This window comes from Gossypium hirsutum, chromosome A08 (genome assembly GCF_007990345.1).
Source record: "Gossypium hirsutum isolate 1008001.06 chromosome A08, Gossypium_hirsutum_v2.1, whole genome shotgun sequence".
NCBI classification, from domain to species: Eukaryota; Viridiplantae; Streptophyta; class Magnoliopsida; order Malvales; family Malvaceae; genus Gossypium; species Gossypium hirsutum.
In genome coordinates this window covers 92,912,263-92,924,570 of record NC_053431.1, presented here as the reverse complement: position 1 = coordinate 92,924,570, position 12,308 = coordinate 92,912,263, and the positions used below count along the sequence as shown (strand labels likewise).

General features: G+C 33.3%; 1 protein-coding gene across 1 annotated transcript; it reads left to right on the top strand.

The window, feature by feature from the left end:
* The first annotated feature begins 9,363 nt into the window (after positions 1 to 9,363).
* Positions 9,364 to 10,378, top strand: LOC107947889 (uncharacterized). The gene has a single exon (XM_016882395.2). The coding sequence runs from the start codon at positions 9,536 to 9,538 to the stop codon at positions 9,995 to 9,997; it is 462 nt and encodes a 153-aa protein (XP_016737884.1). The 5' UTR covers positions 9,364 to 9,535; the 3' UTR covers positions 9,998 to 10,378.
* The last annotated feature ends 1,930 nt before the right edge of the window (positions 10,379 to 12,308 follow it).

Below are 12,308 nucleotides of genomic sequence, written 5' to 3'. Positions count from 1 at the left end.
GCCAAACGGTGTATGGTTGTAGTGTTTTATGAGCTAATATGTTTTTGTTATAATGAAGCATGTTATGAATATAGAATTGGTTGAAAATTTAAGTACAAATGTTGTCTATTATGGCTAAAGGGGTGGCAATTTGGCTTAAATCAAGCCTGCATGGTGTCACACGGTTAGGGGACACGGGCGTGTCATGTGGCTGTGGGCTAAAGTCAGTAGCTAGCTAAGTATCACACGGCCATAGCACACAGGCGTGCCTATTGGCCGTGGGTAAAAGTCAGTATGGTTACCCTGATTTGGCATGGCTGGTTCACATGGGTGTGTCTGATGCCCGTGTGAGGCACACATTCTGGACGCAGGGCGTGTGACGTCAACAGAATTGAAAATTTTTCTATGTTCTGAATTTTTTTATTGTATTCGGTTTAGCTCTAACCGTTCTTAAACGTATGTTTTAGGTCTCGTAGACCATATTCAGAAATGATTGCTTATGAAATGATGTTAAATAATACCTATGATTCTAAATTGGTCTAAAATGTTTTGTCTGTCTAGTAATGCCTTGTAACCCTAATCTGATGTCAGTTACGAGTTAGGGGTGTTACATTTTTATCCCATGCTTAGCCCATTTATGGATGGTTTCTCCTTAGATTTGGTGAATTCGTCCTTTAATTTAATGTTTTATACTTACGAGAGCATAGGAGAGTAAAAAGAGCGAGAAACGGGCCGAAAATGGAGAAAATAGACCCACATGGGAAATCAACACGGCCTGGACTTCCTCACACTGGCGTGTCACACGGCCGTTTCCATTTGGCATGATTGAAGCACGACTTACATGGGTAGACTACACGCCCATGCCTATTTAACAGCCTTGACCACGGGCTAGAGTAATCGCACACGGGCGTGTCCCTGCCGAGCCCAAGTATAGTCCTATTCAGAAAAGGCCAATATTTAGGGCTCTTAGGCATCCAAAAGCCTATTTAAACACCTGAGGAGGCACTTAAAAAAACGATGCAGAGGAGGAAGTGAGGAATTAATTAAGGAAAGCAGATTGATCCATCTCAGAAGCCGGATTCATCAGCAAGTTCTTTTAGGAGTTTTGGGTTTTCTTATGTTTTGTTATCTTTATGCTTTTGAGATGTTTTCGTTCATAAGTATGAACTAAACCCCCTAAATACCTAAGGGGAATGAAACCTAAGACGGATCTTGTTATTATTATCTGAATTGTATGATAAATATTTGACTTGTTCTTAATTATGTGTTCTTAATTCTTGTTTTGATATTCCAGGATATTGATTCAAGTTAAGCTCTTATTCAGAGGAGGAATAGACCCCGTCTAAAAGTAAATTTATCATAATTAAGCGGAGTTGATTGCACGCCTAGAGATAGGGTGATAAGATTTTCCGGATTACGGTGAAACCTAATAAGAGAATCCATAGATCGAGTTAATGCAATTCTAGGGTGTTAATTAGAAAGAGATTTCAATTATTCAACCTAGGTTTAGACGTTATTAGTCTCGAGAGAGATAATAATATAACTTAGGGATTTCTACGGATCAAGTCAAATGAATAAATCGTCTGATTCAGAGTCAAATAACAAGTGAAGTCTAGACGGATTTTTCCTTAGGTATTGTCTGAATCAATCGAATTTTCCCAAAAGTATTTTCCCAAATTTTCTTTCTGTGCATTCTTAGTTAGTAATTAGTTTAGATAACCAAACCTTTTAATTTTTAAGCTAGATAATAAAAAGGAAGTAAATACTAGTACTCGTAGTTCCTTTGGGTTTGACAATCCGGTCTTGCTGAACTATACTACTGTTTGATAGGTACACTTGCCTTAATCGTGATAATAAGTTAGTCTCAAGAACGATTTATTTATAAATTTTTAAAACCTGTTACGAATATCACGCATCAGGCAACTTTTAAAATCTTTAACAGTTTTGCAAAATTGTCCCTAGGCTAGCTAGAACTAGTTGCAACGATCACAAAAATATAGAAATCATTAAAAATGGGATAAAAATCGTATCTAATTGAGAATAAAAGTCTTGGTCGAACCATAGCCTCCTTTCTCCTTATGAAAAATCAATTTTTAATGTTTTAGGAAGAAGATGAATGAAATTAATGGCATTTGTTTTAATTAATTCACCTTTAATAACCAATTTACACAATTAACCTTTAATAACTTTAATATTCACATAAATACCAAGCCACTAACTTCCACTAACTCCATTGTGGGCTAATTAAGACTTAAGGACCTTTACTTTAATGTTCCATAGCTATTAGACACCTTTAGCTAATAGAACACAAGTTTTACACTTTATGCTATTTAGTCCTTTTTATCAAATTGACTAATCAAACGATAAAATTTTTAAAAGAAACTTTCGCACAATCATTCAACCATGCTGAAATCATTAAAATCATATTAAAATAAATATTTTGAATTCAAATTTGTGGTTCCAAAACTATTGTTTTGATTTGACTAAAAACGGGCTGTTACACAAACACTCATTGGATACGTACAAGCAATGTTGGAATACGTTAAAAAAAAGGTCAGACACGGTCTCGATATGGGTTTCTAAAAAGGAAACGTGAAAAATGCAAGAAAAGTAGATGGTGGCTGATAGACGATGGCTAAAACTTTAGCTTTCAAAAGTAGCAGATGAAGAGTCAACAATGGGAAGAAGATGATGTAAAGAAGAAACATGAAGTTTAAGGTTTCCTATTAATGAAACGTTAAGTTTTACTAACAGACTATTAATGAAACACTGAGTTTTATTATCAGCCTATGTAAACATTGAAAAGACTAAAAAGTTAAAACATTAAATAGCCAATCAAAATAGTAAAAAAAACTAAAACAAATTAGCTTATTTGATAAGCTTTCGAGCTTTATACTTGCTTTACTGCCTTTGACATTTCCATTTATCACATTTCAAAATATATTTTAAACATTCATCACTCTTATTTTCATTTTCCTACTTTCAAGAGACATGGAAGTTTGAAGTAATTGAAGGTAAGTTTAATATTTTATTTTTTTTATGTTTTGAATGAGTTGCCATTTTTTATGATAAGTTTGAATGGGTTACATTATTTTATTTGTTTAGTTACTTTTTTTTTTGTATATTTGTATGTTAAATAATTAATTTGTGATGATCACTCTTGAAGTATACATTGATTTTTTTTTTGTTAATACTTTAGGTTTTAATTATGACATCTTAAAGTGGTAATGGAAGTGTTGGCTCATCAAATAATGTTACTAATACTAGTGTGTCTCAAGATGACATTAGTAACACTCATTTTGGAGATATGTTAGTAAATTATCAAAAACTGTTGAAGGAGGCGGAATGTTAGGTTTGTGTGTAATTTTTGCAATGCTACATTTAAAGGGCCATACTCTAGGGTTAAAGCACATTTATTGAAACTAAATGGGTAAAGAATTCGAGTGTGTCCTAAAGTAACACTACAACATCTTGCTGAAATGCAAAAAATAGTTAAGGATGCAAAAATCAAGTTGCAAACAAAAATAATCCCATTGTCACCTAGTTCTCAAACACTAGCATTTTCCTTTAGACCAAACACAACATCACTTCAAGGGCATAATTTAGGTTCTAAAAGAAGAAAAGACCCTTTAGAACAATTGTTAAACCTTGCTGCTCAAGAGAATTTAGATAGAAAAATTGCTTAAATGTTTTATTCAGGTGGATTGCCTTTTCATCTAGTTAGGAACCCTCATTATGTTAATGCATCCACCTTAGCTAGTAAAAATTTGTTTCCGAGTTATATACCTCTAAGGTATAATGCCTTAAGTATTATATTGTTGGAAAAAGTGCGAGCAAACATAGAGAAGTTGTTACAACCTATAAAGGGAATGTGGAGGGGAAAAGGTATTAGTCTTGTATGTGATGGATGGATAGATGCATGAAGACGACCATTGATTAACTTTATTGTTGTTTCTGAAGATGGAGCTATTTTCTTGAAAGTCATCAATTATGAAAAGGAGTATAATGATAAGCTTTATGTAACAACTTTAATTAAAGATGTCATAATTGAGGTTGAAGCACAAAATGTTTTTCAAGTGATAATCGACAATGCGTCGGTTTGTAAAGCCGTGGAATCAATTAGTAGAGACACAACATCTTCATATCTTTTGGACACCTTGTATGGTACATACTCTTAATCTTGCTCTTAAAAATATGTGTCCTACAAAAAACACCGAAAAGAATAAGGTTACATATGATGTTTTGTGTTGGATAAATAATGTTGATGATGCTATCTTTATAAGAAACTTCATAATGAATCACTCTATGAGGTTGGCAATATTTAATTCTATTGTGCCTTTGAAATTATTTGTCGTAGTGGATACTCGATTTGTTTCTATGGTTGTGATGTTAAAAAGACTTAAGCTCATTAAATGGGGTCTTCAAAATATGGTTATTAGTGATGAATGGTCTACTTATAGAGAAGATGATGTTTCCAAAGCCTCTTTGGTAAAGGAAAAAATTTTGGATGACCTTTGGTGGGATAAGGTTGATTATATCATTTCTTTTAAGGGACCTATATATGATATGCTTCAAATTAAGGACATGTACATGCATATTCTTCACTTGGTTTATGAGATATGAGATGAAATGATTGAAAAGGTGAAGATAAGTATTTATAGGTATGAAGGGAAGAAAGGAGAGGAAAAATCAATCTTTAATGAAGTGGCATATGATATTCTTATTGAACAATAGACTAAGAGTAATACACCACTTCATTGTATGGCTCATTCTTTAAATCCAAGCTAAACTTAGATAGCATATATTCCATTTATGCTTGTTTTTATTCTTTTATACTTGTTTTATTTATTATCAAATAAAAAATTAAAATTTATTTGTTTACATAAGTATTATTGTAGCGATTAGCTTAATGAGGTTCCAAATCATCTTCCTCCACATAAAGATGTAGCAATCTCAGACGAAATGAATAAGTGCTTAAGAAGATATTTTCTTTCTACCAAAGAAAGAAAGATAGGTTTCTAAGAGTTTGCAAGATTTTCGGGAGCACTAGATGTTTTTATTTCATTTGATTCACTACAAAATAGATGGCTTTTCGATCTCAAGTCTTGGTGGTTAGTTTAAAAGGCTTCAATACATTTGCTCCAAAACTCAACTTTGAAACTTCTTAGACAACCTTCATCATCATCTTGTTGTGAGAGAAATTGAAGTACATATTTGTTTATCCATTCGATTATGAGAAATAAGATTAATCCTCAACATGCCAAAGATTTAGTATTTATGCATGCTAATCTTTGATTACTATTAATAAATACTCTTCATCATAAAAAAGTAGAGAACAGGATGTGGGATATTGAAGGTAATGTATTTAACTCATTTGAAGGAGTTGGAGTTCTTGAAGTTGCTAGCTTATATCTTGATGAACCAGATATGGAGATGGTAATTTTTGCCAATGAAGAAGAAGAAATGAAATTTTCTAATGCTATGAAATGAACAAGAAAATTACTCTCTTTTTGCTTCTTTTTGTACAAGTCTTCTTAAGGATATAGGTTGAATCTCAAATTTAGATTTGATATGACATGTTTTGTGTAATGAACTTGAAAATTGTATTGCTATGTTTTGTCATATTTTATGTAATGACAAGAGAACTTAATGGAAAATAATTGATTATATATTAATGGAAAATATCAATATTTTCATTTACATCAAGTATTTTAACATAAATATATATAAATATTAAAAATATTTTTTATCCGTGTCTTCATTTTTAAACATTACCGTGTCATCGTGTCTGTATCGTGTCGTACCCTTATTGTGTGTCCATGTCCATGCTTCATAGGTTTCGGGTAACATAATAGAGTTTGACAGATCGAACGAAAGTATTGCCGAGGGAGTGAAAATATACACTTGAGACAATAGACTTGCAATTGTAGGAGACTTGACGCACTCCGTTTTCCATGACTCATGCAATTGTAGCATATAGCAATCAACGCTTGGACCCCATTAGTTTTGTGGACGAAGTGTGCAAATTAGAAAACTTGTACAACGTGTGGAGACATGTTTCCCCACTGGTCCCAGATGAATGTATGTGGCCACCTATACCGAGTGCTCCATTTAAGTTGTTACCCGATAGGTCATTGCATCACAAACCAAAAGGTTGATCAATGTCAACTCAAATATGCAACATGAATATTCAAGAGAAGACAAACCAACTGAAGTTATGCGGGTGGTGTAAGAAATCGGGCCACACAATGTCGTCATGTCCAAATCGAATGGACGGTGCAGACTAGAAAACATTAATTTTATTGTAATCTATAAATGTGTGGTTTTGTGAAATTATAACAGATATCAACTTTAATTTTGTAAAATGAGCAAATACCAACTTTAATTATGTGAAATGATAACAAATACCAACTTGAATGAAAAACCATATTCTTTTAAAAACATAATAATAAAAATATACCTATACAAAAAAAAATTGATACAATGATAAAAGAAATCAATCAAAATTTGTGCCACATCAGGGTGGTCAATGATTGCATATCAGATTCCTTATTGGTTCAACCTCTAGTTGGGGTTTTGGTCTCAGTAGGTTATCTTTTTCGCCTTTGGTTGATTACGATTTTTGCATCCTCGATTGCCACTGTGCATCTTTCGGTCTAGGAATAGGTGGTTGGGAAGATGATTCACCTTGGTAGAACAATAATCTCGGAGGTGTTTGCATTACAAACGGTGAATAAGTATAACTATGTTGTATCCCATACACCGATGGCATAACGAGTGGACTCTCGTTCGGTACCTGAAACATAAACAACCTATACGTCGTCATCGTTGGAAATAGAGATGGCATGGGTGTGTAATACATCGAGGACGGAGCTCCAAAAATAAAACTTGGGATAACAGTAGAAGCAAAAAATGTGGTGGAATATATGATGCTTGTGTTAAAAATGGTAGGGTTAGTATACGCACCAGAATAAGACGGTTTATACTGACCAGTGAGTGGTACAACAATTAGTGGTGCAATTTTCGGTGCCGATTCTTGCGTAGTTACTGATGATGGACCCCCCTCGTCAGTCCTTGGATGTATAGAGGCTTGTTGTGGCCTCCTCGTATGCAATTTTCGACCCCTTGCCTCTTCCCCGTACAAGTATCGCTTACCATGGATCCTAAACCATGGCATGTACTCTAGAGCTAACTTCGGAACAATAATAGCCTCGCGAGTAAGTAAGAAATCGTACCTATTATTCCACATGTTGATATATTAGGCGTAGAATACCAGTCAATTCTCATCCGTCTACTCTCACAAGTTGATACGATGCAGATCATCAACGTCTTAAGGTGCCACGGGAATCGATTGTCAGAACTCAAACTGCTGCAACACTCTATCCGACTCGTGCATCTCGACAGTAGCATACACTACCAATGACACCTTCACGTGCTAGATGTTCAGATTCACAAAGAATTCCTCAGTAATGCATTCTCAAATTGTCGAATCCTCATTTGGTGTCCATTCAAACTATATTAAAATAATCAAAACTTTAGTTATACATATATACTACAAAATATCTAATCAACTACTTTAATTAATACAATATAATTTAAACTTAAATAAATTCACACATTCGTTTCCAATAGAAGTCATATTTCTCACAGCTCATTCGATAATCCTATGTAACTCAACCCATGGTTCCACCTATTGAAATAATTTGTTAGCATAATATTATTTAAATTAATTTTATTATGGACATCATATCATCTGATGAATTTTACCTTGTTACGAGTGAGAATGTGTATAGGTAGTCCACTCGAGGACAGTAAAAATGGCAATTGGTACCGCACCCATGATTGCAATAGTAGAATGCAAACACCAATTTTAATTTTATGTGATTGCATCGCTCGACACATTTCCCAGTATTATATCGCCAACACAACGGACCCCCAACTGAGTTCTTAGTTGACAAGTTTCAGCAGCGACATTAGATGGAGAGATTTTGTGACTTATCTAGAATTAGGATACCCCCGATAATTTGAAGGATGTACGCCCGAACGTGTCGTTCTCTTTTGACTTCAACTAAATCCTCATCTAGCCCTTCGTAGTTTCTTCTTAACCAACTCATTTTGGTCCTACCTCATAAATTGTCTCCAAAACCAAACCCTAAAGTTCATCGTATGCACCTCTCCAATCGGCCACGTGAATTGACCCAGTGACTACTGACTCATCCACCGATAACCGCAACTGTAACTACACGTCCTCTAAAGTGATAGTACACTCACCGCATGAAAGATAAAATGTATGCATCTCCGGTCTCCATCTTTTCACCAACACACTTACGAGTGTTGGGTCCAACTTACACCCCCAACCTACAAAGGCCATGTGCGAAAAATCGGCTTCCCTCAAGTATAGTTCAATCAAGGGTGATTGAGGAGTCGGTAGATTACGGATATAACACTCCAAAATTTGATCTTTCGCACATTTACGAAAAAAAATTAAATTTAAATATAACAATGAAATAAAAAAAATTAAACATTGAAATATATCAAAAAATATTCTTACCACTTGCAATTGATCAACGAAAATGTGCTTGTCATCAAAATGGATTAGAGATCCATCCATTTCTAATTTTGAAAAATAAGAATTAATTTTTAATAAAAATTTATTTGCAAAAATATTAAGATAATTTTGATAAAAAATATAATTTAGAGAGAAATAAAATTGAAGTAAGAATTTAACAGAGAATTTGATAAATTTCTTAGAGTGATTTGTGAATTTTGAGAGATATATGAGTGAAATTTGTGGAAATAAAGTAAGGGGGTTTTATAGGGTTTCGAAAAATGTAGTTGTTGGGGGTGATGAGTGCCAACGGCTATTTTAATTAGCTGTGGGGAAAGTAGCCATTGGGGGGTTGCTATTGGGGAAAATGCTTCCAACTGGAAGCGCTTTTAAATGAGTTGGCAAAAACGCGTTCTACTTAGAGTATTTTACTAGCAACACGATAAAAGCGTTTCTAGTTGGAAACATTTTTTTACATTTCACCTGAAAATATTTCCAGCTAAAAGTGTTTTCATTAATCAATTTATTCTTGTAAATTTCTCAAAAATTAACCTAATAAAGTAATTTTTAAAAAGTATTTTATTCTTTAAATAAAACAAAAAAAGAAACTGCCATAATAATAATAATAAATATAATTAGGAACGTGGGGTTCTAGAAGATTTGATATTTATGTGATTGTTAAGCTTCTAGAAGGGTGGGACCTGGCCTACTCTGGTCTGAACTGTGATTCTATCAATATCAACCGTTGCGTTAGCGTATATTTATCTCCTTCTAGAAACCAAAATTTTCTTTTTCATTATAATAAAATTTTCCAATGCGTCAAACACGGTAGCAATAGCAATAGTAGCCCACCCTTCCCTCCTTCTATTTTATTTATTTTTTAATTATTACTTATGAAACTTTCTGATGTATATAGCAAAGGCTTAAATAACCCAAAGTCAGTACCAATAAAAATTTTCTTTTGAATTTCCGTTTTGTTTTTTGCGGTTTGGTAATTACAGGTTATTAATGGGTATCCGAAGAAGAAGAAGTAAAGTTGTTGACGTGTCTTCTTTCTTGCTCTTCGAGGCCACCGGCGATTCGGAATCTGGTTGTAGTTCCGATCCAGCCATGGTTGACATCAGTCACGATGATGATGGTGATGATGATGATGCCGAGTCATGTAGCTGTGATATTGCACCTGATGTTGTTCATGGTGTTGGAGAGGTTGGTGGTAGCTTAAAAAACAAATTTGCAAATGTTGTTGAAGGTGTCAATGATGAAGATGATGACGACGATGACGATGGGGTGGTGGAGCAAAAGGAGGTTCAATTGTATAAAAAAAGTTGCAGGGATGATCAACGTATTAAAGGAGTTGGTGTGGGGAAAGAAAAGAAATCCTCTTCATCAGCTGAAAACTCAAACTCAAGCGAAACCATGAATGAGATGGAAAAGAACAGGCTTTTTTGGGAAACTTGTTTGGCTTCCTAGAAAATCTGGGTTTTCTTCCTTTTTTGGTTCTTATTTTTTTTTTCTCGCTAGCTAAACAAGCATTCATCAGTCGTCTTTTTCTTTTTGTTACATATCACCATATTTTTTAGTTCTTTCGCCTCTTAGGTTTTTCGTTATTTTTTAAAAAATTGAAATTGATGCTAATTGTAAATATATAAACATGATTTTATAAGGAAAAGAAAATCAAATGAATCAATAGATGATTATTTCTTTCATAAATTTAATTTTGCAGTTAATAAAGTTTGCTGCAAATCTGAAATGGAGAGGTGGAGCAGCCAGGCAATGAATATTTCTGGCATTTTCTGATATGGATTCAAATTATGAATAAATGTAACAAAAATGCAGTAAGTTTTAGATTTACTTTCTTTCTTTTTTTTTTCTTTTTTTGATAATGGTGTGTGATAAATATAAATATTTGTAAATATTGATAAAAATATCTATTGGTATCAAAAACTAAAATTGAAGTTATTTATTTGGTTACACTAAAAAAAAAAAGTGAAACATTTGGTTAATCTAAACATATGAATTGGGAGTGGGTAGTAATTTGAATTTAAGTGACATTAGATTTTATTATTGTTTTATAAAATGGGGAGAGTGATTAGAATTGAACCCCAACTCTAAAATCACATAATTCCCAAAATTTACATGCCTTCTTTATAGTGTTTTGGTTAATAGAATTGGAAGCAGAATATAGGTTAAAAAAGACAAAATCACCTTATTATTTTAATAAATCTTTTCAACTTTATACATTTTTTTATTATTATTTAATGCATGTTGAACTAACATTGCAGTTGAAGCTAACCTTCAACTCAGTGAGTTTCCACATTAAATTCATAGAGATTAAAAACCTTCTACTTAAATGATTGCAGCTGAGAACTTACTTTCAAACACCAAAGGTTGCTGCAATAACAAGGGGTTGGGGTAAAATAGTAGATTTTCACTCTTCATTTTCTTTTAACTTTACCCCACATTATATATGTGAAAAGTACTCGTGATGTCGGGACTAAATCATATTAACTCCTATATTATTAAATGTACTATTTAAAAGAATCAAGCTTCAACTATCTTCTTACTTACTCTTAATATAATATCACTTCCTATTTTGACTTTTTTTTTTTAAATTTAATTATACAATTGTTCAAAATGTTCTCTCAACCAATTTTTGAACATTTTGTAACATGAAAATTTCTTCTTTTAGTCCCTTTAAAAGATACAAAATTTTAAGTTAATCTTTTGAACCAACGTCATCTTCCATGATGGTGGTTGTCCTCCCTTTGCTTCCCTTTCAATGGCATCTGTATGGGCATACTAGCCGACCGCTGGATTGGAACCCAGATTGATCGATCTGAGTAAACTGATTCATACTCATCTCTTTTTTTCTTTTTCTTTTTCTTTTTTGGATAAAACCCCTAATTTTTTGTTTAATTTTGGTTAAAACGGGAGCTTAATTTCGTGCAAAAAAGAGGGTAAAGTGAAGAGACTTGCAAGAAGGGAAAAAGAAGTTGTTGAAAAGCTTGATTTTTGTGTAATTTTGTTTGACAGAGGACACTGGTTTTGTGGACGAACATGTCTGGGGTTGAGGAAAATGAAATGGGTATTTCTTGTTTTTGAGGAAAAAGGCAATTTTTTTGGTTAAAATTCCTGATTTTTGTGTAAATTTGGTTCACGCGAACATGTCTAGGGTTGAGGAAAATGAAATGGGTATTTCGAAAGTAATGAACGGTGTTTTTGTTTCCCGTCGGGGTTTTCACCTTTTTTCCCTTTTAGTAAAAACAAGTATCCCAATCTACGCCTGGCCTTAACCAAAATTACTTCAATTCAACTGCTGTTCCGCTCTGTCGGTTAGAGCCGAACCAGCACCAGCTTCCGGCAATGGCAACCATAAACACAAGTCAGCTGGAGCAAGTTCTGTGAAGAAGAAAGCAAAGAGGCGAAAAGATTCGGATTTTGTTTTAACATTTCTCATGTCCCGAAATCGGTTTATTCGAACCAGATGATGGTAAGGGGGAATTGGTTGAGGGTGTGCTTTTGAGGTTTGATGCGCATGGAGTAGAGGTGTTGAAACGGTGTATTCTCTTATTATTCAAACTATAATAATTCTTTAATTGTTAATTAAATTGAAGGTTTTTTTAATACATTAATCAAATCAAAATATTCTGTTAGAAATTTATATTTTTTTCTCTTGATAAAAATAAGTATAAAATATATAACAAGAATATTAATGTTTATTTTATTTTTTTAATAGTTCAAAAAACTTTAAATAGTAGTGAAAATAATAAATAAAACATTA

What these genes read in the sequence shown, in the direction of transcription:
- LOC107947889 (XM_016882395.2), top strand. Translation starts at nt 9,536, where the DNA reads ATGGGTATCCGAAGAAGAAGAAGTAAAGTTGTTGACGTGTCTTCTTTC.